Source organism: Fusarium mangiferae (genome assembly GCF_900044065.1).
Source record: "Fusarium mangiferae strain MRC7560 genome assembly, contig: FMAN_scaffold002, whole genome shotgun sequence".
NCBI classification, from domain to species: domain Eukaryota; kingdom Fungi; phylum Ascomycota; class Sordariomycetes; order Hypocreales; family Nectriaceae; genus Fusarium; species Fusarium mangiferae.
Window position 1 is genome coordinate 4,074,371 of NW_024573922.1, and position 24,398 is coordinate 4,098,768.

Below are 24,398 nucleotides of genomic sequence, written 5' to 3' on the forward strand. Positions count from 1 at the left end.
TGGGCTGACAGGATGCAGGGGTATGAGGTGACGGATTACTGCATTGTGTCGGATTGTGACAGGCTGTTGAGCTAAGCCCTACCCTCCTTCTGCCCAACCCCCTCTGTGTATTTGCTTAATCTTAGCACCACTATAGGGAATTTTGTTAAAAGCATATAAATAAGCAAGCATGGATCCCTTCTCTCTAGTGAAAAAAAGAAAAAGTGATATAGCCAGTATTTCCACCAAAATGTGATCAAGAGACCAGTCATGTATTGTCCAAACCTACTTAAGGCTAAATGCTTAATAAAATCGCTCAGAAGTGACATCTGACGGTCCGGGTACTGTAGCATTGATGGCCGCTGCGCTGTACCATTCAAGCCAGCCACTCGCGAACCAGCCATTCAAAGACCGGCAAGAAGCGCTACCCTGGCTCGAAATGTGACCTCTGGGGTTGTACATTGGGGGCCAATCCCTGAGCTGATGCGCCAATTTAACTTGCCAACTGCACTAAAGACAGTCAGAAGACAAAGCATTGACACAGAGGGCATCTTAATTGTTTAATGGTTAAGATGACAGTTATTGCGACTTGTGCTCAAAAGCTGGTATTGCCATATTTAGCCAAATCCGTCAGCACACTATCGCCGTTGCTTATGTAGAATGTGACAGACCGAAAGTCTGGTGTTAGTCACAACCTAGACACTCTACTAAATGCCGCCATGCTAAGATAATTAGCTATATATATCGGGGCGATGGAGTCTATCTGCACCTATTAGAGATGATCCAGGTCTTGGATGGTTTGGAACCGGCAGGAATAAACTACACGAGGCGGTATTGAGGCCTGGGTCTGCTGGATCAATGTATCGACCTCATCAGGCTGGGACTCTCCATAATGGAATGAACAACCGTGACAGCTGATATTTCAATCCATTTATGGAATAATGTCGGGCTAACTATGCACCGACGGACATCTCGAGACATGGTAAATGAAGAACCACTCATATCCAGCCCGGGCACAGGTTTATCACCCACTTTTGACAAGAATAGTATTGCATCACTTTTGAATATCTCTAGTATTATTAATGTTAGAATTGCTGATACACTTAAGTTAATACATTTGCCGTCGAGGTCAATGACAATTACCTTTTATTACTCCCCAAAAGCATATCCAACACTACTAGCTTCATTGCTAAACAAGCAACTGGGCCGCGTGATAGGGCTACAGGGTTGAGTCACCATCACCAGGGGCTATAGTGGGCGTTTTTGTTCCTCAATTCTGTTATCACTTTCCTCTAGCGTTACATTCTCCTTATATTGGAACGAAAATGGTCATCGGGCCACTTCGTAAGGCTGCTCACCAGATAAGCTACTGTGTCGCATGACAGCGTTCAGCCGCTTGACACAACCTTGTAACGACCCCTGTTTATCTCTGTCCTATGCGCCCTTGGACGGCGCTGCATGACCCTTGTTTGTGCTTTTACAGTTCAGACCGGTGACTGAGAGATTAAATCAGCAGAGAGAACTTAGAGGTTCTGCAGATCACCTCGATGCTATAACTTCTGTCGCTTGCAGCTGTCTTGGGGTCAACACTCAAGACCCTCGCCCTCCACAGCGCCGAAAGAGGGACTAAATTAGGTTTACTTGAGTTTCTCCTGTCGAGTCAGACCACCTTCGCCGCGTTGGGGAACCTCATCGTGAGGCAGCACCTGAGCATTTGGACAATCGGCATTGGTGTATTAAGTTGCCTCAGCTCTCTGGGAAGCCAGGTCGTCCTACGGTCGTTACACCTGCGACCAAACTCCACTGCCCATGATATCCGAGCAACTCATTATCTCAGGAGCAACGTCTCAGACATTGCCCGCTTCTATTAAAGCCACTAGTCGAGCGACGACGCGGGGGCTCTCTAGGGAGGTTCGGCGTAGGGCTCGCTCATATCTGGCATGAGGATAATAGTCGTGGCATCTTTTTCATCTCCGGACAAATCCGTATCCTACTGCAACTACTCAAGCATCGACTTCACCGCTATTGCCTATTCCTTCGCTGGCAAAGAGGGAGTTAGCCGACTCGGCCGCAAAGACCTTTGGTAGAACGTGCGTGTCGTTTACCTACAGCTACCCCCGAGATAGAGCTCTGAGAAGCCTCACGGCTGGGTTACAGTCCTCTCAGATTGTGCCGTACCGTGGATGTCGCTGGTCGGGGTACCTGTCCGTGGCGGATCAACCGTTGGAGTTGGTAACTCTGCTATGGTAATCCAGTGGCATTATCAGTTGTCCTGCGGGGAAGAATTCAACGGAATGGACTGGGCGAAAGAAGGCTCTGAAAAGTTGTCCTTGCATAGCACCAGGAAAGGGGCCAAAGCCTCTCATTTGTAAGAAGGTCAGGAAAACCTAAATGAGGCCAAGCCAAACATTTTTATTGACATTGCGAATTCCTGTCACGTCATCAGTGAACACAACACCCACTGGCAAGGTTTAGAACAGATCAGGCAGCCGACATCTAAGCTTGAGCTTGTCGTCGAGGCCCTCTTTAGCAGCGAACTCAAGGATTCCGCATGTATACTTCGGACATGCAAGATCAGCACCTCGTACCCAAAGGCTGACGTAGCCTGCACAAAGCTCGCCGCGTCGGACAGTCTGGACTGCCGGGTGGAGCGGTTTCGGCATACTCCAGGAGGTCGCATCCTGGGGAACTTAACGGCCATATTTCATCGAAAGTGTTACTGGGGAGGCTGATGTCTACGTCCTCTCCATGGGGTAGTTTGCCATGGTGATGCTGTCGATGCTCGTACTTCTTGGCTGCACGGTTACTAACGTCGCTATCCGGTGCTTCATCAAGGTCCCTGATTTCTTTAACAGCGATATTGGGATGACGAGAGACTCACGGTGTATTCAGGTCACGCCGCTAGGCGGGAGTATCATAATCATTATAATAGGATACTGGAGGTGGAGGACGTGAAGGTCAGAATTTGCGATGTGATATCTGAATCAGAGGTTGGCAAGGTTGTGTCGACCAGCATTAACTTGTGATTGAACTCAGTATTAGGGATGTTAATGTGCTTACTAAAACCGTTCCGGACCAGAGCTTCCTCAAGGTTATAGAGCGGTTCCGCTCAAAGTTGGAGCTGGAATTGGTAATCGCATGCAATTGCCGCTATTTCATGCCGAGCTCAGCCTTCCCCGCGTTTTGGCCATACCCAAAGCGATAAGCTGTGTGCTTGTGGCATCGCTAGTGAGTTGAAACCCAGCTGGTATGATAGGCCAGGTGCGGGGAAGCCCTGGTCCTTCGATAAGGGGCTCAATTAAGCCTAACCGATTAGCCAATACCTGCTCGTTGCAGAGCTCGTCACCCCCGCAAACGTGGCGATCTGGAGTCTGGGGTAGTGGAGAACCCGGCGAACCTCGTTTCTCCCAAGTCGCGACTGTTCTCGACAGCATCTACCTCTGCTCACTGTCCCATAGTTAGGCCACGGTGTGAAAAACATCATGTCGACGCGAAGCTCCAAAGTCACCAAGAAATCGAGGGTCAGTCGGACGGCCATCAGCTGCGATCGCTGCAAGTCAAGGAAGACAAAGGTAACTGTCCCTGAGTATATCGCATTGTACGTCTTACTAACCGTTTCTCCAAGTGCAATAAACCTGGTACGTCGACTGCAGCGCTTGGATGAGGGGAGACTGACGCAGAGTCAAGATGCCGATGGCCCTTGCGATTACTGCCGCAGCATTGATGAGGTTTGCTCAGTGGATATGGAGAAGCGGCGGCAGAAGCCCTTCTACTTCGTTTCTGAAGAGGAATATCGTCTGCTGCGTGAGCTGTGCAGTAACTGCTTCCCGGATGAAGAGCTGACGATACCGAACTTGCGACGATTGATTGACGAGAATAAAAAGCCGGCCTTCAAAACCCAGAGTGATATTGCAACACCTACGATGTCTCTTATCGAAGTGTCGGCAGATGCACCACTCATAGATTGTGGAGATGAAACTCTAGATCAAGGAGAGGCTTTGCTACATGATGTAGAGGAAAGTCAAGAGGAAGAGATATTGTTGCCAGAGATTGTCAATCTGCACCATGACCTGGGATGTCTGCTAGCCGATGCCCATGGGGAGTACCGTAAGTTCCCTAGCTACACGCCGCCTGTGCCCATTTCTGACATGTGCAGGTTACATGGGAGCTGAGTCGGGTGCCAGCTTCAACAGCGCCGTACGGTCATGGATGCTCAGAATGGGTGCAGGGACAAGAAGCAAAGAGAAGGACAAGGACAAGATACCCGGAATGCTCAAAGTCAGCCCACCATCAGTCAAATCTCCCTTAACGGATGTCGCATCTTCACCTGGGAATCCATGCCAATTCCCGTGCCAAGATTTGCTGTCCGCTTGTGCAGCTCGCTTCTTTGAGCAGGTCCACTGCTTGTACTGGATATACTCTGCCGAATCATTCTATACCCGACTTGAGACGACGTACTCGGGTGATAATGGGCAAATGAATGCTTCATGGCTTTGTTCACTTCATGGGATAGTGGCGTTGTGCGCTTCGTGTGAGCCATCGCCTAATGGGTTGGTCAACGGACAGAGGGCGCATGACTCATTGGAGATGGCTAAGTCTCTTGTGACGAGGGTTTGTGATGAGGCAGACCTGGACAGTGTTAGAGCTTTGATAGTGCTGGTGAGTCCCTCTCTGTTTCATAATCGCTAATACAATTACTTACGCGATTAATTATCTCTAGTCCTTAGCCTTCCAATCCAACGGCTTCACCAACTCAGCGTATCTTCACATTGGACTCGCAGTTCGCATCGCCTTCTCCTTAGGTTTGCATCTGGACAAATACTCCACCAAGAGCGGCGTGGTAAGCCAAGCGCATGCAAGACGTCTTTGGTGGACGTTGTACCTCGTTGATCAAGATCTATCTCTTGCCCTCGGAAAGCCAAGCATGAATAGTCCACCGAATGAGATTTCTTGGAAGCCGCCTCTGCCGTCAGAATTCGTAGGTACTTGGTATAAACACGCCCCGGAAACTCTTTCTAACAGCTCTCAGGTTGTCAGTCCAGGTTCTCATACACCAAACGGATACCTTGAACAGTGTATACGTCTCGCTCAAATAACTCAAAGTATCCGGCAGAACCTCTACGATGGGCCTGTCCATGGCGGACAAAAGCTGTCGAGGACTCACATCAACGATTCAATCAGTGCACTGCAAGCCTGGCTAGATCACGTACCGGCTCACCTTCATCTATCGACCTCAGTATCATTGTCCTACAGAAGATCTATATCTCTCCTACATCTTCGCTACTGGAGCACCATGATGCTCGTCACCAAACCCTTCCTTCTGTGCAATCTGTTACAAGGTATCGAGCACGTTGAGACAGTTAAGCAACCCATATTCGCTACACTTGCCAAGACCTGCGTATCTGCAGCTGAGTCAACATTTGAGATCCTGGAGAGCATGGTCCTTCACAAAGTAGCTTCCAGCTTGGTAATGGCTGACTATCTGTTCGCCTTACAAGCACTTCAAGTCATCCACGCTGCTTGCGGCCTATACCACATGGATGGCCATCAAGCTCGGGCAAAGCAATGTCTCCGGATACTACTGGCTATTAGCGTATCTGGATACCCAAAGCATCTGATTCCAGAGACATTATTCCAGTTGCAGCAGTGTGGACTTGCTGAGGGTGTTGAAGATACATCAAATATCGCTTTACAGCCCTCCGAGCCTTTAGGGTACCCTCAGATGGTGACCGAGCCCTTGCAACGGTACGTAGTAGTTTATTAAACTTCCGTGAAGTGATATTAATAGGTGCACAGAATTAGCCTTGACCAGAGCACGGATCAACTAGCGATGACGTGGTTGAACGAGCTCGATATGGCAGATATCGTTGTCGACAATGGATTCCTGGATAATCTAATGGACATCTCTTCCATCTTCCCTTTTGGGCCATCATAACGATCATCGTGCTTGATCAACAGTCCTCCAAGAATAGCTGTCATGTATTATCACTACCTATGTCTACTGTAGGCCTTGTAATAAAACTCTATAATCTTGATAAACTAACTGTTCTGCGTGATAGGGTTTTCTAGAGTCTGTATCTAGAGTAAGGCCAAAGTTTTAAACTACTTATAGAACAGCTTTTAAGGTTTATTCTTACTTACCCTTTATTTATGGTAGTATGTTGTAGTATTGAGGTGAGGATCCCCCGGTCCCTCCCCCGGCCTCAACGAGAGTTTAAGAGTTGACAGGGCCGGGACCCGAGGGAGCCGACTTTCCTAGCCCCGTGCTTGATCAACCAATGAGGTCCACCTTGGTCCGATCCGCGGGGGACCGAGCTATGCATCCAGTACCGGCTATGTGGCTATTTATCAGTACTCTTTGCCAATCTGCCATTCGATTTCCATATATGAGAATGTCCAGTTTGGAACAACGGCAATAAACACTTCTAAAATGGCACGCCAAGATACATTGGTTGGCCAGGTATGCACCCATTGTTAACGACTAGAAGAAGCGAGGGCATTAAATCCATCATAGACGGTATGTATCGCAGGCGGATCTCGAGGTCTGGGCAAGATCATGGCGGTAGAGGTTGCGAAAAAAGGTAAGAGTTCCTGAGTACTGCAAGCCCAGTAGTCGGTTTATTCTGATATGATCACTGCTAGGGGCTAGCATCGTCATTCTTGCTCGGAACCCGAAGACCCTCGAGGAGGCCAAGGGAGAAATCATGGCCGCCCGTCTATCAGAAGAACAGACTGTTCACACCCTTTCTGTTGATCTCGGCGATCACGCTGCTGTGAGGAAGACAAGAAAATCTATACATAGTTGGCAGCCTAAGCTAATCAATCATATAGCTAAGAAATGCCATGTCAGAGCACAATGCCACGCCAGACTTGCTGATCTGTAGCGTTGGTGGCACTACTCCAGATCAGATAGGTTTTCTTGCAGACCTTGCACCAGAATCACTCGCCACTTGCTTTTCGTCTAATTATCATGCTTCCCTCTTTATCACACAGTGGTGTGTGCAGCGTTGGATTGAACAGCCGGACCCAAGTCGCACCAGACGTTTGGTATATATCGCATCCGGCGCTGCTTTTGTTGCTCTCCCAGGCTACACCGCTTATACACCTCCAAAGACTGCCGTACGAGCATTAGCAGACACTCTCCGCCAAGAGCTGCTCCTATACGGTGACGAGAGCATGTATCGTGTGCACATTGCCTTTCCGGGGGCTTTCATCACGGATTCCTTCATGATGGAGCAGGCGACTAAACCAGAGCTTCTCAAGAACATGGAAGGTTCAAACTACTCGGACACGGAGGAACTGCTCAAAAACATACAGAGTGCCGAAGACATAGCCGCAAAGATCTTTAGAGGTATCAGGAAAGGGCGGTACATCATCACAACGGACATGACGACTGACCTGACATTGAACAACATGCGAGGCCCAAGCCCGCGCGATAGCACTCTTTACGATGTGTTCATGTCATTTGTGGGCTCTGTTGCTTTTCCCTTTGTACGTCGGCGATTCGATAGAATGACCGTTCAGTACGGCCGTGACAAGTCGCTACGAAAATAGCTCGAGGAATAACGGATGGAATACAAGGCAATTTTGTAAATGTAATTTTTCAAGACTATAGAGTCCCTCAAGACTATTAATTGTACTATCACTAGGTGTGTCTACTATAAACCTTGCAATAAAACTCCCTAATCTTTACAAACCAAACATTCTCCGTAGCGTATTCGGGGTCTCCAGACTCCGTATCTGGAGCAAAGTCAAAGTGTCGAATTATTTGCGGAACAGCTTTAGAAAGCTCCATAAGGCTGATGTTCTTGCCCAGACACGTGCGAGAGCCTTGACCGAACTTTGAAGTAGGGAGTCAGAATAGAGTACTTCGAGGTAGTTTGAGGGTATCACTTACTGTCATGAAATATGCTTCACGTTCTTTGACAAGCTCTGGGTAATCGAGCCACCTCTCGGGTCGGAATACGTGAGCATCATGGCCAAATACTTTGGTATTGGCATGGGCTACCCAAGCATTGACGCCAACGACAGTCTATCATGGTTAGACTACATCATGTATTATTATTGATAAGTAGCAGTACATACCCCTGCAGGAAAGTATTGTCCTGCCAAAGTCGCACCAGCTTGTGGAACGACCCGTCCCAGACTGAGGCCAGTGGCAGGATGCATTCGGAGACCTTCTTTGATGACGGCTTGGAGATAGGGAAGTTGATTGGCTTCGGCGAATCTGATGGGATCTGATATTGTCCCTTGACTCTCGTGCTGTTCGATCTCAGCACGGAGTTGCTGAAGAGCTCTTGGGTGCTTGACTAGATTAAAGATGATTGAAGTCAAACTAATAGATGTTGTGTCAGAGCCAGCGCCAATATTCATAGTGCAAACAGAACTGATGTCAGTGTTGGTGATTTTGGCTGGATCTTGGGCTTGGAGGCGTAAGAACTTGTTGACAAAATCCTCTGCTACCTCGGGATAGGGGATATCATCTGCCTTGATCATCTCGCGCTTCTCTTCCAGTTGAGCATCCGCAAATTCTCTAATATGAGTTAGGCCTGATGCAGTTTTTGAGCGCATTTGTCGGCGGAACAGAGTCTTGTGCCATTCCGGGAACACCCCGACATTGGAACAGTAAATCAGGTACTGGCTCAGGGATGACATGATCCCTTGTATATCTTCACCAGTGTCTAAGAAGCCGAAGCGTTTACCGAGCTATCAGACTTGATCAGCCGCATCAGAGTAACAACGACTGTGCGTCTCACCGTCATCATGCCTATTACGTCAAAGGCATAGCACTGCATCCAGTGTGATATTTCCACAGCGGTGCCAGACCGAGCAAACTCTTCCAATCTATCCCGAAGAACAGCGGAGCATTTATCGATGAAGGGTTCGAGCTGGACCAAGTTGGTCATTGAGTAAGCTGCTGCAACCTTTCGTCTGGCTTGGGCGTGGATATGATGATTCGGTTCGGCGAAGATGTTGGGGAGTGGACTGAAAGGATTGCCGCTGGCGTAATACCAGGGAGACTGCTCAAGCGTGTTAGTTAACTTCGATAGCATCACGCCAGTGCATGACGGACCTTTGTGAAGCCCCTTCCACCGCCATAGATGATCTTGGCTGCCGCAGGATCATCGATGCTGTACTCGTTCGGTGCAATGCGTACGATAGGCCCTAGGATGAACTATCAGACCGAGTTGATACAGCGAAGGGACCAACTGACCATATTTTCTATGGAGCTCGATGCTGGTTTTGGGGTATGTCCCAAAGTACGCTTCCTTGAGGAGCCATAGTCTTGTGAACCGTGCAAGAAGCGGTCCAGGCACTCGTCGCAAGGGGGAACGAATGAGTTTGACAAGGGTTAGAATGACCCATCCGAGAGTCAAACAACAGGCTACCAGAGCATAGAGCGGTACTGACTTCATCGTTAAAGTGTCACAGATAGATGATTATTGTCAATTGCGTAGATAATCGGGATCAATTATGATATGGCCATTGAGATTCCTCCTTTTCATGCCGTTCACCATATTCCATCCAAGCGGCAACGACACCTGAAGAGTGACATTAGCCGATCGATGTCTATCCTACGGGGGCTCTTTGCCGATCAGCGCCCTGGGGTTCGTCTCTTTTCTCTTCCCCGCGTTGTTGACCCTTGCTCCGAGAAATGATGTGGCTGGCTGTTGAAGTTCGGAGCCATACATCCGATGACCACGAAGCCATGGTCACGGGTCCCAGCCCCTCTTTCGTCTTCGGAGTGTAGATGCCCGGACCTCACACTGCTTATCGCTATTCAAGCCACCAAATACTCGCTTCGGTAGCGAATGCAAGTACGGAGTAGGTGGCAATATTATCCAGGGCGATATGCATGTGTTGTCTTGTAGACCCGATGGGTAACAAATTAGAATCACACATGAAAGACGCGTAACCGCTGTGTGCCCTGAGGCGTAAGAAAACATTTGACATCGAATCAAGGTGTCAAAAGTATTTTATCAGATAGCTAATAATCTCTACTAAATTATCCCAAGTTGACCCAAGACCGTATATCGCTATGTCCCTTGTGATAGACGTCCCAATGTCTTTTTGCCTCCCTTGCTGTGCCATTCGCATGGGAGATGGCGCTGGATGAGATGGCGCTCGACACAAGCGACAAAGCAGTCTTGAAAGTTTATTCATGTGTGTATATTAAAGGAAATAATGGTTGGCAGTTGTTGATGGAATGAGCCAGTGTTGTTCGATTCATGAATGGTGGAGTTTGCTCAATATCGACTTGGTCATAAATTCATCCTAAACCACGCTCTACTGAGTTCGATGCGATTTGTCGGTATTGATAGCATAATTTATGTTACTGTGATAACACTTTGAATAAAGTGAAGTATGTATTACTGGAGCCACCGTATATAATGCATGCCTATCATACAGTCCAGTCATTAATAACCCTTGCAGGCGGCGCACTACTCGCCGGCTCCCTCCACTTAGGCGCCTGCAAATCCTCATCCGCCACCTGCCTCCCCGTAACAGGATGCACATAATGAAACGGCACAACCCTCGTATCAGGCCACAAATCCCCGCCCTCCCACAGCTCATCCGGCCCCTGCGGATTCGCCGGGTACGTCTCTTTAAACAGGGGCACAAACTTATCAGCATCCTGCCAGCCCTTCTCAACACTCCCGTGCCAGAAAGGATGGTACCGCAGCCGGAAGATCTTCCACACACCGCCTTCCTTGATGTACTCGTTCTCGTAGACGCCGCCCTCCCACCATTGACGCTGACCGCCGGGGTATTCGGGGGATAGCGTCTTGTGGGTGCCGGCGCTCATGAGGGTTCTGCCGCGGTACTTGGCGGTGTTTGTGCCCGGCTGGAAGTCGACGACGTCTTGGCCGATGAAGTGGTCTAGAAGCCAGCCGTGGATGGGGCCGTTGCGGCCGCCGACGAAGTAATTGGACCAACGATCGATGAAAAGTCGACGGATGGAGTCTTTACCTCTGAAGCGGCCGTTTAGGAACTGCACGTATGCATCTGGTGAGTCTGAGAAGAGATCCACCACCTTATCGTGTTAGTAATATGGAATCTGGGATCATATTGGCTGGAGGGTATACATACCTCTTTGTAAAGACATTTGTCAAGGTAGTATCCGTAAATATGCTGTAGTTTTCGTACCTCTGCCTCAGCTGCAACACGTAACGTTAGTCAAAGAAAGTAAACCACAGAGATGGATATTACCTGTGAGCTTTTCGATCTTGGCTTCCATAGCCTGAAGCTGTTTCATGACACTTTCGGTATCCATGCTGCCAGTGAAATCGCTAGCGACGCGTCAATTTGGTATGCTGAGGAACAGGGAACTGAATGTACAGTAAACAATAACACTCTACTGATCGGTACCTTCTGAAGCCCATTGGATCTCAGGGAGGTCTTATACCTATAGACTAGCTACTTCGGGAGTGGCTGTCAGCCTCCACTGAGGGGGGGAAATTATCGGCCTCGACGGTTCGGCTGTTGTGTTTTGTCGGATGCATACCGCCGATGACACCAAATTCACCACTAACCCTTGTAAAGCTGGGGAATGCACCTCTGATAAAGGCAAGCCGAATTTTGTTATCGCGCCGAATGTTAGATCGCGGGGTAAAGATCTGGGGAAGCGCGTCTAACAGGGCCCAGAACGTGTGCGACGCTGATAAAAGGATATATCGCTGATCCTTCCTCTCCACTTCCAATGCAAGGACAATCACACAGATTCAAAGTCCTCTTTTTGATTGCACATCATCTTCTGTTGTCTAAGAAATCATTGCCGACATGGAGGCACAACAGGCCTCTGCTAGGGGTCAGCTCAATTCGCTATTGAGCGAGAAGCGATTGATCGCCATTTGCTTCTTCATCGCCTTGGCTCAGTTCCAGTATGGATTTGATTCAGCTGCTGTTTCTGGCTTCCAATCCATGCCGGGCTTTCTCATCGTCTTTGGCTATGTTGACGTAAGTCTATTCTCCAGCCAGTTCCCTTGCAACTCAAATGAATGTAAAACTCTGACCGTACTCGGAACAGCCCACGAACCCAATCGGCTACAACATCACCACTAAAGTCCAGACCCTCCTGCAAAGTCTCATCAGTCTCGGCGCCCTAGCAGCATGTATCCTCATCTTCAACTTTGGTCGTTTCATCAGCCCTCGAGTCGGCCTCTGGATCGCTTCGCTCTTTGGCATCGTCTCAGTTGCTGCACAAATGGGAAGCACACATCTCGCCGCACTATACTTCGGTCGTATCATGCTTGGATTCTCCAACGGCTTCTACAGTACCTTTTCGGCAATCTATATTGGCGAGTCGACACCAGCGTACCTTCGAGGTGCGGCTATCGGCTTGGTTGTCTTACAGATCAACATCGGTGCTCTTGTCGGTATTGCTGTCGACAACGGAACTCAGAGCATGCTCAGTCGCCTTTCGTACCAGATCCCTCTTGCGGTCATGTTTGTCGTTCCAGTCATGATGTCCGTGGGGTTGATATTCCTACCAGAGACTCCTCGGTATTACATCTCCAAGGGTCAGGACGATAAGGCCGAGGCTGCGATTCGAAAGCTACGGGGCATGACCGATGATGAGAGAATTCGTGAGGACATTTTGATTATGAAGAATGCCTGGCTTGAAGAGACTGAGATGCGTTCCACCACTCGGCTGCTCGACGCGTTCCGTGGCACCGACTTGCGACGCACTCTTCTCAGCATTGCCACAGCTGTTGGCCAGGCCAGTACTGGTATCTACTTCATCTCAGCCTTCTCAGTCTTCTTCTTCGTTCAGGCTCGAATTGGCTCCCCTTTCAAGTGGGTAATGGTATCTCTCGCCATCGCCCTCACGGGAAACATGCTCTCTTTCCCCGCTATTCGCTTCTTCAACCGCCGACATCTTCTCCTTGGCACATCTCTTCTCAACGCAGGTTTGATGTTAGGTATGGCAGTTGCCTACACAGTTTCTCCCGTGGGGTCTCCTACTGCTGGAAAGGTTCTTGTCGGGTTGAGTATCGTCTTTACCTGGATCTATGGTATCGGCCAAGGTCCCGTGCTATGGGCCCTGCAGACTGAGATACCCTCCCAGCGACTGCGAGCTCAGACAGTTGGCTTCTCGCAAGGTACAAGCTTCTTGGCTTCCTGGTTGTGCTCGTATTGTACGCCGTACTTTATCAACCCCGAGTCACTCAACTGGGGTCCCAAGTATTGTTATATCTGGGCTGGTAGCAACTTTATCTTGGCTGTCTTTACATACTTCTTCATTCCCGAAACCAAGGGCCGAAGCTTGGAGCAGCTGGATGAGCTGTTTGAGAAGAGGATCTCCGCGTGGAAGTTTAAGCGTTATGTCACCGATTTGCAGCAGGCTGATACTGATAATTACGTGGGTCGAATGGTCGCGAACGAGAAGGCGGGTGTAGTTCAGGTCGAACACAAGGAGAATTAGTTGGCTGAAATGTGACTCTTGACACGTTGGAGTAGCTACCTTAATGTCTTTTAGTAATTTCATTAACTTTATAATGCTTCGAACCAGCTCATACTATCTTTCACAGCCGTACTACGTTCTCAAGGTCGCCAGCTCTTCCTCAGTAACCTCATCATCAAACTCTTGCATCTTTGGTAGGTCCTTCAGTCCCTTGGCCGTCGCAGAAACACGTCGACTGAGAGGCGTCCCGTGCTTAAACATTACTTCACTACCAGGACTGAGCCAATCCTTCTCAAGAAACTCGCGATCCAGAGTTCCAAGGTTCAAGTGAAAAGAGTCCCGCCATCCGTCAGGCAATTTCCCATCAGCGCAATATTCTGGCTCTAATTTCAAGTGGAAACACAACTCCGTTCCGCAACGTCCACAAAAGCTGCGCGATACGTCGGAATTGCATTTGACGGAGTGAAAGAAGCGCAGACAAGTTTTGGTCTCTCCTGTTGCACGGAGAACTTCCATGGCTGGGATGTATGGAGGACGGACCGCGTCTGCTTTGGCAGCGTCATAATCATCCGCGAGGACGTCCAAGATGCGGCCAGAAATGATATTGGATTCAGATGAGGGTGGCATTGCAGAGACGGTGAGCATAGGCGCTGGGACGTCAAGTACGCCAACTGCCAGGAACGAGCCAGTCGATCTACGGCAGTCATTGCAGTGGCATGTCATCGCGCCTGGGAGTTTGATCTCCAAGGCAGGAGGGGCGAAAGGGTTCAATGGACGGTGTTCCAGTGCAGGGACGTCAACGCGATAGCGGACGGCGCCGCAAGAGCAGCCACCGGTGACTTTGACGGGCTCGTTGGGGAGAGTCATGCTGATTGAGAGTAGAAAGATATTGTTGGGCTTTGGTTACAGATTCACGATATGATATGCGTTTTTATAGTCTGCCTGTGACTTTGACTGTTCAATTCACGATAAATTCCGAAGCTGAAAACTGGCCGAGGCGCGTGACGGTGAGGCGCTCTTGGCAGTCCTCGCTAGTGGTGGACTGTCGTTATTTCGCGTTATTACTACCAGAACAATGCAAGATACTTCCCGAGCGTGAAATTCTGCTGCGCCCTGTGATCATTTAAAATCACAGCCGTATCTCATGAGGTGTTTATGTTGACTGCATCGCTTGGGTATAGGATGGCTTTCTTACTGCCAAGCCCCAACAGACCACTCAGGGCCAGGAGTCGGTATCCACAGGGCGCAACGAATTCCGCCGTGCTTATGCGTTACGAAAACCGTGACAGAATACGAGCAATTGCCTGATGAAAATTCACAACGGCCAATCGGCTCGTGATGTCATTATTCTTCTATTGCAAACGTGGCGCTGGGAGGCTCAGACCAACCTGAGCGGTACATAAGTACTGAAAGGGGAAAGTAAGCTTACTGCTGTAGATGACTGTTCATTGGTTAATCATCAGGGCTCGGTCTTTACCCCTGTGCGCTATCGATAAGAATCACGCTATGTTACCCTAAACTCAAAGACCGAGCAGGATCTACAGACCTGGGCTGTTTTAAATTCTTCGGTCTTGAATATTTCGTCATTAAAATACTACATGCTAGCTTTTATTAATTCAAAGGATTTTCAATGCAACTGAATTACAGGTTTGGGTCATGGCTGAGCATCGTGTCGTGGCTTAATTGTCTGTTTTTAAGATCAAGCGCGCTATAGAGCCAAATTCGGTCTTTAACTTCACAAAGGACACCAAGTTTGGATGACGAATTCAGGCTACATAAATATCAACAGTGTACCTGCGTCTTCTTGCTTCGTTTTGTCTTGGCAATCAACAGCATCTTCAATTCACCGGTCACACAAAATGCGTCTTCTTGCCCTTCTTATCTTTCTCAAGTCCTCGCAGGCCCTGCTTGTCCCCTCTCCACCAGGCCCCTATGATGTCGCCGTCAAAAACTTTGAGTTGATTGATACGAACCGTATCGACACATTTGCACCCAAGCCCAATACCAAGCGCCGTCTCATGGTCTCTGCCTATCTTCCCATCGACGCCCAATATGGCTGCAAAGATGAAGTCGTACCATATGTACCCGCACTTACTGCAGAGGCGTACGGCAAGGTGGCCGGAACCCTTGGCCTACCCGACAACATAGTCAAAGATTTCGAGATGAAGGTCTGCAATATCTCCAGTGTCAAGCCAAAGAGATATCACAAGCCCAAGAAGGAATACCCCGTCGCGCTTTTCTCACCTGGTTATCAAGGCTCAAGGCTTGTGTATGGGGCTATGGCTAGGTCACTTGCAAGCCTTGGGTATATCATTCTTACTGTAGACCATACTTATGAAGCGTTCGTGGTTGAGTTCCCTGATGGGACGGCTGCACCTGCTGCTGAGTTTCCCGATAACATGAACTCGACATATCGGCAGCTCGAGGTAAGTTCTCCATTAAGCCCGTGTCACAAGGACAATAATAACACCCCCTATTAGGCCAGAACTAAAGATGAGTCGTTTGTCATCTCACAACTCTGCAACCACACACTCGTGGAGCAGGTCTTTGGTGATTTCCCTGGTACATTTGACCCTTACAAAGTTGCCGTGTACGGTCACTCTTTTGGTGGGTCAACTGCTGCCGTGACAGCCCAGCGCGATCGCCGCGTCATTGGAGGTCTCAATTTTGACGGTCCCATGTATGGATCCGTGGTTGAAGAAGGCTTGAAGTTCACGCCTTACATACTCGTTGGAACCAACATGACAGCGCCTGATCCTGTTCCCGGTTGGAATGCATTCTACGACAAGATCGACGCTGCCAAGATGGAGATGGTGGTGAAGCACACGCGTCACTATGCTTTTACCGATGTTCCGTTGCTCTTGACTGAGTTCAAGATTCCGGCCGAGTCAGAAGCTATGGTCCATGAGGTATTTGGGACGCTTGGTGGAAGAAAGGTTGAGAAGGCGGCGAATGAGATTATGGTCGGATTCTTGGACTTGGTGTTTAAGAAAAATGCCAAGAAGCTCAAAGCTATTGGCAAGAAGGACGGCATCCATGTTCTTCAGCGCGATCTTGCATAAAAGGACAATCGGAGGCTACTGGCCGCGAACGGGGCCCGGAGGCGGCTAGATTGCCAATGTCTTATGTCCAAAGAAATTCAGTAGTAGTAGCAAGCTCAGATCATGTATGATTGTTCATTAAGACTAAGTCCTGTTACTCAAGTCCTGCGATTATTAACATTCTCATAATGTTTGACATGGGCGGTAAGCGGCAAAGAGATATTCCGGCCGGTGATGCATCGTTACTTCTGACACTTTCACAAAGCAAATCGATATATTGTTCTGATCCGTTAGTAGCTAAACACGGGACGACAATTGAGCCTATATTGCCAGCAGTCTCTTCTTTACCATCCTCTTGAGGAAACCTATTACCAAGGGCTTCAATTGCGTTCCAAGGCACTCCCAACAATTTGTTATTCTGATTACCTGCTCCATCTTATCTACCATGCGAATGAGTGACCGAGATGCCGGCCCGGCGATCAGAGCAAGACTTGAGCCGTTGGGTCGAACAGGCCTCAACATTATTTATGCCGATAGATCTGAGCCACAAGTCGTTATCAAAGCCACCGGCTTCTGGCTAGATGGGGAAATGTATGACCATGCATCCTTTGCCAAGGGCACAGACACTAGCGCCATATTCAAACGCGAAGCTGCTGTCTACGATGCTTTGGGCGCCCATCCACACATCCTCAAATCATTTGGAGCTGCATATTTCCCTCCTGCTTCGGGCGAAGAATCTGAGCTCATGGCCGATAGCGAAAGAGAGGCCTGGGCCTTGACGCTCGAGAGAGCTCCCCACGGCAACCTACGTCAGCGGATTCTACAGGGCGATGCACTACCTATAGACCAGCGCTTGAGGATGGCACTACACCTTACGGACACCCTGCAGTATGTGCATAGCCGAGGCGTGATTTGGGGTGATATCTCGACGCGGAACATCCTTCTCTTTGACGGCCACCACATCAAACTCAGCGACTTTGCTGGCTCCAGTCTACGCGGTGTATATCCAGACCTGCTCTTTGCTTGTGAGCCTCGCTACTGGATCCCTACAACAGACCCCCCAAGCCCAGAGAGAAGCGCGTTCGAGAAGGAATTGTTTGCACTTGGCACTGGTATCTGTGAGATTACTGAATGGGAGGTACCATATGGCGAGATTGAGATCGAGGAGTTGCAGGAGAAGTTAATGCGTGGAGAGTACCCCCATGTAAGCGAGGACAATCCCGCGCGATATGTCATCCAGGGGCTTTGGAATCTGGACTACACATCTGTTCAAGAGGTTGCCGATGCGCTTCGCAGACTTACAGCTACTGCATAGGTGATTGCTGGCGATAAGGGTATTCTAAATCGCCAACTACTGTGTTACGGACAAAGTGTTGTTTCTCGCGACATCACTTTACCTAGAAAAGGCTTCCATGATAACTGAATTCGGCTAAGCGGTGAGAGTCCGATGTTACGTGTTGCAAATAGACTATGATCGTGGGCTGCAGATCTACCTCGTGGAGAACATCTTATTTGTGAGAAATAGAAATGGATGTGGACTAATATTTATCATGTATTTGGATGGAATATTATCGTTCATAGACTGGACTTCTCATCAGCTTCGCCGAATTGAGCTGGAGATCCAGGCTATCGGGTTGTGGACGAAGGGATACGAACTAGGTTCTGTACCACTTGCATCGTCCAACCGGAACACGAGTACTGCAAGGTCCTCTGGGGTAACAGAAACGATTTGAGATCAATATCCAATCAAGATTATGATATTCCGGAGCACTGACGGACCTGTCTCGGTATTTTAAAGAAATCCGTCGGCAAAGTGACCCCCACCTTTCCGATAGTCTAACCCAGATCCCGATGCCCCAGCCGTTCCGATACCCCGCGACACTAAGCCCCGGTACCCCACGGGGAGGATCTTGATAAAATGCTGGATCTATAAGAGGTTGACACCTCAAACGACCCGATAGGATCAAAGAAGCATCCTTTGTGGACCGATGCAACTATGTATATCGCGAATCATCTCACTCTACCATTGCTTGCCGGCGTCTTTGTCGTCGGTATAGCTCTGTATGCCTTGGTCAACGCCTTCAAGTCTCCCCTCCGAGGGTTGCCTGGGCCTTGGTACACTCATTTCACTCACCTCATCCTCAAATATCACATTCTAGCTGGCAACCGCGTTCATTACATACACGCACTGCATCAGCGCTACGGCCCAGTCGTACGCGTTTCACCAGGCGAGGTTGCTGTCAGTGACCCAGAAGCATTCTCAAAAATCCACAAGATTGGTTCTGGCTTTCTCAAGTCGGCTTGGTACGATGCTGTAACTCCCGACCGAGAGCCAGGCATCTTCGTCATGAGAGATCCTCACCAGCACGCTGCCCGAAGACGATTATTTGCTCGTGCTTTCAGTGTCAGCTCGTTGTTAAGCAATTGGGAGTTGGAAATTAGACAGAAGACTGAGCTTGCGGTGCACAACATAAAACGAGATGCTCAAAGCACTGGGGCGGATGTGTTTAAGTGGTGGACTCTTATGGCGACGGATGTGATTGCTCACCTTTCATTCGGAGAGTCATTTCGGATGCTGGAGCTTGGCAAGGTAACTATATCATGTCTATCTCAGTGTAATGAGCATCGAGACTAACCGACTCTAGCAAACTTCTTACATCGATGCGATCCAGTCTGCACTTCTTATGAGTGGAATTCGCGCCGAACTGTCATGGATCTATCCTCTCCTCAAGCGTCTGCCTTTCCAAGGCTTGAAGAAGTTACTGAATGCCGACAATGTTGTCCTCGAGCACGGTTCTATCGCTGTGCGAAATATGCAGAGCGCAGGGGATGGTCTCAGCAAGGCAAATCTGTTCAGCCAAATGCTGGCTGAATCTGATAGCCAGGAAAAGACGAGTCTCTCCACATCAAGCGTGCAGCAGGAAGCGAGCAATCTTATCGTTGCGGGATCGGACACTACGGCTGTGACCTTGACGTATCTCATCTGGGCCGTTCTCAAACAATCTCGGCTTCAAGCTGAACTGGAGCGTGAGATATCAGAGCTCAGTGATGAGCTGACCTTTGACGAGCTCAAGAGTGCTCCGCTACTCAACAGTGTGATCGAAGAAACACTTCGTCTGTATGGCGCAGCTCCCGGTGCTCTTCCACGCGTCGTGCCAGGTAAGGGTCTTGATGTCTGCGGGCATTACATCCCTCCCGGTACTGTCGTCAGCACTCAAGCGTTCACATTGCACCGCAACGAAAACATCTTTGAAGATGCACAGAGGTATGATCACTGCTATTTACTTACATTAGACACTAACATAGTTGGTAGGTTCAATGGCCAACGCTTTATCGACAAGTCCACACTTACAGCAGCACAGAAGGCTGCCTTTTCTCCATTTGGCGCTGGGTCACGGATTTGTATTGGTCTACACTTGGCTTGGATGGAGCTACGACTTGGTGCCGCGCTATTCTTCCGTGAATGCCGTGGCGCCACGCTAAGCCCTGAGATGACTGATGAAATGATGGAGATGGAGAACAGGTTCTTGATTGCGCCCAAGGGGCATAAATGCATTGTCAAGGTCTGATGATGAGATGAGACGGACAAGGTAGTAGTCTGTTGTCTGCGATCCCCAGTGCTGAGCCACGACATGAATACTAGAGGTATTTTTACAGAGCATATGTAGGCCGTTCACGTTGAAGCTAGAGAATTAAGCTATTTTCGTATCGGCATGAGGAGAAACGCTGGACTGCAATATTAAAATTGCGCAGTTGAGGTCGCCCTCTAACCAGTGAGAAAACCAATCAAGCCACGAAATATGCAGCAGCTAGGCTGAATACGAATTGTCGCGTCGATGGGCATAGGCCCGGTAGATCTAAGTGAGCAATAGTCTCTCTTTAGAAACCAATGGCTTACATGGCTGAACCTTCTGCCAGATTAACGACCCCTGATTGCCGTCGATAAAAAGATGGCATTTCTCGCACATAAAAACGAATCTTTGTCACGCTTTTGCAACACCCCACGCTCGTTGATCTGCTGGTTCTTCAACCACGTCCACTCGCTTTACGATGCGTCTTTCACTTCAATCTTTGGCCATTTGCTTGGTCTCGACTCAGGCTCGTATTGCCCTGGCGTCGCCCTGCAAGCCTGTGACTACTACTGCGCTTGCGGGAACCACCACGACTACTGCTGTCGGGGAGGCTTCCACTACCACTGTGATCACTGACGACTCTACCACTACGGCTGCTGGGGAGACTACCACCACTACTGCCCTCTCTGACCTGTCCACCACTCTCACCCTCAGCGAAGGCTCAACCACCACAGCACTGGCTGAAGAGTCCACCACCACTACTCTTGCTCAAGACACAACCACCACTGCCATCGCTGTCGAGCCAACTACGACTACTTTTGAGGCGACTACCACGACCGCTGCTGAGACTACCACTACAACAGAGGCTCTTGAGGGAACTCAAATGTCTGCCGTCTTTGCCGACAACACCGAGAAGGATACATACATTGATCGATATGGCGGTACCTACAGTACCCCTCAGCAGGGTGGCTCAACCTCCAAGGCCCGCTTCCAACTCGAGCCCGATACCAACAGACTCTTTACCTATCTCATTGACGGCACCAAAGTCTACCTCTACACCGTCATTCCCACTGGCCCCAACTACGCTTTCCAGTTCGACACGGCATCCTACATCGAAGAGTATCCTGCTAGTTACCACTACGTTCAGTGCACAGCAGATGCTGATAACCTCCTCAGCTGTGCCTCTGAAATCGGCCCAACTCCTATTGTTTGGTACTGGGATTCGAGGAATTCCAGGTACTACGGAAACAGCGACCCAGACTTTGACTCGCAACCACTTGTGGACTTCAAACTCGGTTAAATCTCCGAGTTAGTATTCTATACATTCGGTTGATGATAAGGCTGGGAAGAATGTCCGACTAAGAAGAAGGAGAAGATATGTGTGAGAATTTGGTGATGCACTTCGGCTTATATGTTCTTTGTATATAGTAATCGATAAAGTACGTTTATATATAATCATAAAATGAGACAATATATGCCTCACGGGTTCGCCCTCTCATCATTGGAACTATCCAGACACCCAATCCCGTTGAGAATCAGAAAGCTCTCACAAGTTTGCTCGCACCCTTTGTGTCAGTCCTGCCCGTATCCTCAGAGTCTGGCTCGCTCACTGGGTCAAGGCTCGCAGGCTCAGCCAGACGCATTTCGAGATCCGGGTGCTTAGTCTTCCACCTTTTCATATACCAGACTCCTCCCATCAGGATCGCCCACATAGTAAACTCAAACACTGTTGCCGCTGGGTATCCATTTGGGAACTTTGGCGCCTCGACTGTTGGAAATGTGAAAAGCGGAATCCAGATCTGATTGCAAAAGCCCAGCGTCATCATAGAGGAAATGATGAGTCCACGTTCGCCGTAGTTTTCTTTTAAGGTGGAGTTGACCCATGAGTAAAGAATGGGCGATGCCATGCCTGAGAAGCCACCGAAGTAAAAAGCGACGAACTTCAGACCATCGGGCACCGTCCATATAGATAGTACAATACATGCAAAGAACACAAAGGAGGCCTGGAATGTCCACAGTCCCCGAAGACTGAGACATCCCGCGAGTGTTGTGCCAAGCCAGGAGGAGATGGCGCGGAGTAGGTCGATAAACGTGGGTAGAATGTTGACGAGCTCGATGGAGTAGCCAGCGTGACGAAGCCAAAGGGCCATATAACCCGTCTGATTGGATGTTAATCATGCATCGAGCATTTATAATTGTAGATATCAAACTCACCCAATAATGCGCCTGGCACAAGAATATGTAGCACGAGACGCAAATCCACCACATGGGACGACTCAGAGTATACTTGAACGTCTTCCATGTGATTCCCTCTTTCTCGACGGTAGGGATGCGCTTGAGAGCAAGAGTATGCTCCTCCTCAGTCATATACCACCTTCTCGGCGATGTAGGAAGCCCAGGCCAGACGACGAATCCCAGAAAGGCAAGGGGCAACGTAATGATACCTTGGACAATAAACAACCATCGCCAGCCAGCACGTCCAAAAACGCCATTGAGGTTTCGGTATGCAGCAGCTTGGAGGTATCCAGAGAACATGGAGCCGAGTGAATTGCCCATGAACCATACACCAGCTCTTTTGAAGAGTTCTTCATTCTTGAACCACGAGCCAACTGCATCGACAAACGTCAGTACCCAATAGTCACAACGGTTTTATTGATAGTTGCTGTGTAAAAACTTACGGATGAGATGGGTGCCGCCAAACGAACTTGCCTCGAGGAACCCAGTCAGGGCCCTCAAAATATAAAGTTGCCAGCTATGCTTGATCTCTGACTGACAAAAGGCAATAACGGCCCAAAGTATCTGGAGCGAAGGAAGCAGGAATGGCGCACTGCGATTGTTAGCTTCGTCCATTTCTATGGTTGGCAGGTTATTTGGCTAAGACTCACAGTTTTCCTTTTGTTTGCAGTGTCATAAGTGGAATCTGACCCAAGACGTAGGCCGTATTATCTGTACGAAGGATTTGTAAATCAGGCCTTTCCCTTTGGTGACTTGTGCATATGACCTACAAGCAACCACATAGTAGTTCAACTCATTTCCAAACGCATTTAGATCCTCCCTCATGCCAGAGACATATGCGTTGGTGATATTTTGTTGCCCAAGGAACTTGAACATACTGTCAGTGTAAAATCCTGTAGGCTGGTGGGCAGTGAGCGAGACTAACGCGGCAAAAGACTAACAAGAGTCAGCACATTATCCGATCACAGTAGACTTTTCGCGACTTACAGCTTAGAGATCCGAAGACAAGGATGGCGAGATCAAGCTTGCGAAGAAGTCTTCTCTCTTCTTTGGGGTACTCCGACGCTTCCTCATTATCAGCACATACCCATACCCTGCAGGATCAGGTACAAAGAACGTACTGTACCAGTCAAACACCGACACCACCACTGCCCCAATTTTGTTCCTTTTCAAGGCTGCGACGACTCCCATTTTTGACTAATCTGGGGTCGCTGATTTCGTCAAGCAGTATGTAAATGAGAAACTACAGCTAGACGGGAACGGGGATAAAATCCATCACTTGAGCATAGTCTTATACCATGACCGACAGATTTGAGGGTTAGGAATCTTGCATTAATCTGCAAGTATGGCGAGCTTATTCGCCAAGACGTAGTATCGACGGGGTTCATCAACATCGCGACATTTTTTCGGTTCACGGTGCCTGATTTGGACACCGGATAAGGAGAACCAAATACACACGCAGTGAAATATCCTGGACAAGACATACGTGCGAGCTACAGAGAGGGTATAGTGCATGCCAATGGAACTATCTGTGGAGAATAAGGGAAGTATAGTTGCTGATCGAATGGCGACATCTCCTCCACTTCGGATACTACACCTGTTTAGCCAACAACGTAATGTTCTGCACCGAAAGGTGGAGAACCCCTAGTGCACTTATCTATTGCGACATCAAGTGTGATAATTACGACGGGAGTTCTGTCCTGTATTTTTATTTCATATTATAACGATACTCCAGATCTTGAGCAGACCTTAGGAAGATGTTGCTAGATGGTAGTTATTTCGGAATGCCATGTCATACCACCTCTCCTGCCATTGATTGATGTCTAGTTCGCCCTGGGTGCGTCTAGGCCAGGACAGCTAAGTCTCATCTACTCCATAGTCACGCCCGTCGAAAATGACATGTCCTTAGCGGCATCAAATTCGTAAAATAGCTGTGACGGTTTTAACGTCCCAGGTTGTGATCAAACCTCTGCAAGAAGATGTAAGCCATTAGGTGTCTCGAGAGAGTGCCAAGACGTCGAGCCAAGGACCAAGAAACGAGGCGAGATACCACTCGTGGTTAAATGATCTATCGTTTATATCATAGTACTAGTCGTGGTGTTCCAAGAGGATATATTATAATTCGAGCTATCCATTAATAACTTTTATGTATTGGACAGGTTCACT

The 24,398-nt window shown here is 48.9% G+C and overlaps 10 protein-coding genes across 10 annotated transcripts; 6 read left to right on the top strand and 4 right to left on the bottom strand.

The window, feature by feature from the left end:
- Nucleotides 1–3,461: 3,461 nt before the first annotated feature.
- Nucleotides 3,462–5,914, top strand: FMAN_05291 (uncharacterized protein; the record flags this gene model as incomplete). Its single annotated transcript, XM_041828069.1, has 7 exons — nucleotides 3,462–3,551; nucleotides 3,605–3,617; nucleotides 3,667–4,086; nucleotides 4,136–4,638; nucleotides 4,700–4,957; nucleotides 5,009–5,724; nucleotides 5,776–5,914. 7 exons carry the CDS (start codon nucleotides 3,462–3,464, stop codon nucleotides 5,912–5,914), a joined length of 2,139 nt encoding a protein of 712 aa, XP_041678968.1.
- Nucleotides 5,915–6,409: 495 nt separating this feature from the next.
- On the top strand, nucleotides 6,410–7,533 carry FMAN_05290 (uncharacterized protein; the record flags this gene model as incomplete). Its single annotated transcript, XM_041828070.1, has 4 exons — nucleotides 6,410–6,439; nucleotides 6,494–6,560; nucleotides 6,622–6,752; nucleotides 6,811–7,533. 4 exons carry the CDS (start codon nucleotides 6,410–6,412, stop codon nucleotides 7,531–7,533), a joined length of 951 nt encoding a protein of 316 aa, XP_041678969.1.
- Nucleotides 7,534–7,609: 76 nt separating this feature from the next.
- FMAN_16059 (uncharacterized protein) lies at nucleotides 7,610–9,395 on the bottom strand (the record flags this gene model as incomplete). Its single annotated transcript, XM_041828071.1, has 7 exons — nucleotides 7,610–7,618; nucleotides 7,673–7,819; nucleotides 7,877–8,011; nucleotides 8,065–8,685; nucleotides 8,736–8,999; nucleotides 9,053–9,144; nucleotides 9,194–9,395. 7 exons carry the CDS (start codon nucleotides 9,393–9,395, stop codon nucleotides 7,610–7,612), a joined length of 1,470 nt encoding a protein of 489 aa, XP_041678970.1.
- Nucleotides 9,396–10,381: 986 nt separating this feature from the next.
- Nucleotides 10,382–11,254, bottom strand: FMAN_05289 (uncharacterized protein; the record flags this gene model as incomplete). The annotated part of the gene is made up of 3 exons (XM_041828072.1): nucleotides 10,382–11,014; nucleotides 11,071–11,138; nucleotides 11,191–11,254. 3 exons carry the CDS (start codon nucleotides 11,252–11,254, stop codon nucleotides 10,382–10,384), a joined length of 765 nt encoding a protein of 254 aa, XP_041678971.1.
- A 506-nt stretch (nucleotides 11,255–11,760) lies between these two features.
- FMAN_05288 (uncharacterized protein) lies at nucleotides 11,761–13,405 on the top strand (the record flags this gene model as incomplete). The annotated part of the gene is made up of 2 exons (XM_041828073.1): nucleotides 11,761–11,937; nucleotides 12,008–13,405. 2 exons carry the CDS (start codon nucleotides 11,761–11,763, stop codon nucleotides 13,403–13,405), a joined length of 1,575 nt encoding a protein of 524 aa, XP_041678972.1.
- Nucleotides 13,406–13,516: 111 nt separating this feature from the next.
- Nucleotides 13,517–14,251, bottom strand: FMAN_05287 (uncharacterized protein; the record flags this gene model as incomplete). Its single annotated transcript, XM_041828074.1, has 1 exon — nucleotides 13,517–14,251. One exon carries the CDS (start codon nucleotides 14,249–14,251, stop codon nucleotides 13,517–13,519), a length of 735 nt encoding a protein of 244 aa, XP_041678973.1.
- A 992-nt stretch (nucleotides 14,252–15,243) lies between these two features.
- FMAN_05286 (uncharacterized protein) lies at nucleotides 15,244–16,446 on the top strand (the record flags this gene model as incomplete). The annotated part of the gene is made up of 2 exons (XM_041828075.1): nucleotides 15,244–15,810; nucleotides 15,865–16,446. 2 exons carry the CDS (start codon nucleotides 15,244–15,246, stop codon nucleotides 16,444–16,446), a joined length of 1,149 nt encoding a protein of 382 aa, XP_041678974.1.
- Nucleotides 16,447–16,876: 430 nt separating this feature from the next.
- Nucleotides 16,877–17,740, top strand: FMAN_05285 (uncharacterized protein; the record flags this gene model as incomplete). The annotated part of the gene is made up of 1 exon (XM_041828077.1): nucleotides 16,877–17,740. One exon carries the CDS (start codon nucleotides 16,877–16,879, stop codon nucleotides 17,738–17,740), a length of 864 nt encoding a protein of 287 aa, XP_041678975.1.
- A 681-nt stretch (nucleotides 17,741–18,421) lies between these two features.
- On the top strand, nucleotides 18,422–19,994 carry FMAN_05284 (uncharacterized protein; the record flags this gene model as incomplete). Its single annotated transcript, XM_041828078.1, has 3 exons — nucleotides 18,422–19,015; nucleotides 19,071–19,690; nucleotides 19,739–19,994. 3 exons carry the CDS (start codon nucleotides 18,422–18,424, stop codon nucleotides 19,992–19,994), a joined length of 1,470 nt encoding a protein of 489 aa, XP_041678976.1.
- A 1,538-nt stretch (nucleotides 19,995–21,532) lies between these two features.
- FMAN_05283 (uncharacterized protein) lies at nucleotides 21,533–23,423 on the bottom strand (the record flags this gene model as incomplete). The annotated part of the gene is made up of 7 exons (XM_041828079.1): nucleotides 21,533–22,156; nucleotides 22,212–22,606; nucleotides 22,676–22,824; nucleotides 22,883–22,998; nucleotides 23,158–23,168; nucleotides 23,220–23,297; nucleotides 23,354–23,423. The coding sequence occupies 7 exons, from the start codon at nucleotides 23,421–23,423 to the stop codon at nucleotides 21,533–21,535; spliced, it is 1,443 nt and encodes a 480-aa protein (XP_041678977.1).
- Nucleotides 23,424–24,398: the final 975 nt, after the last annotated feature.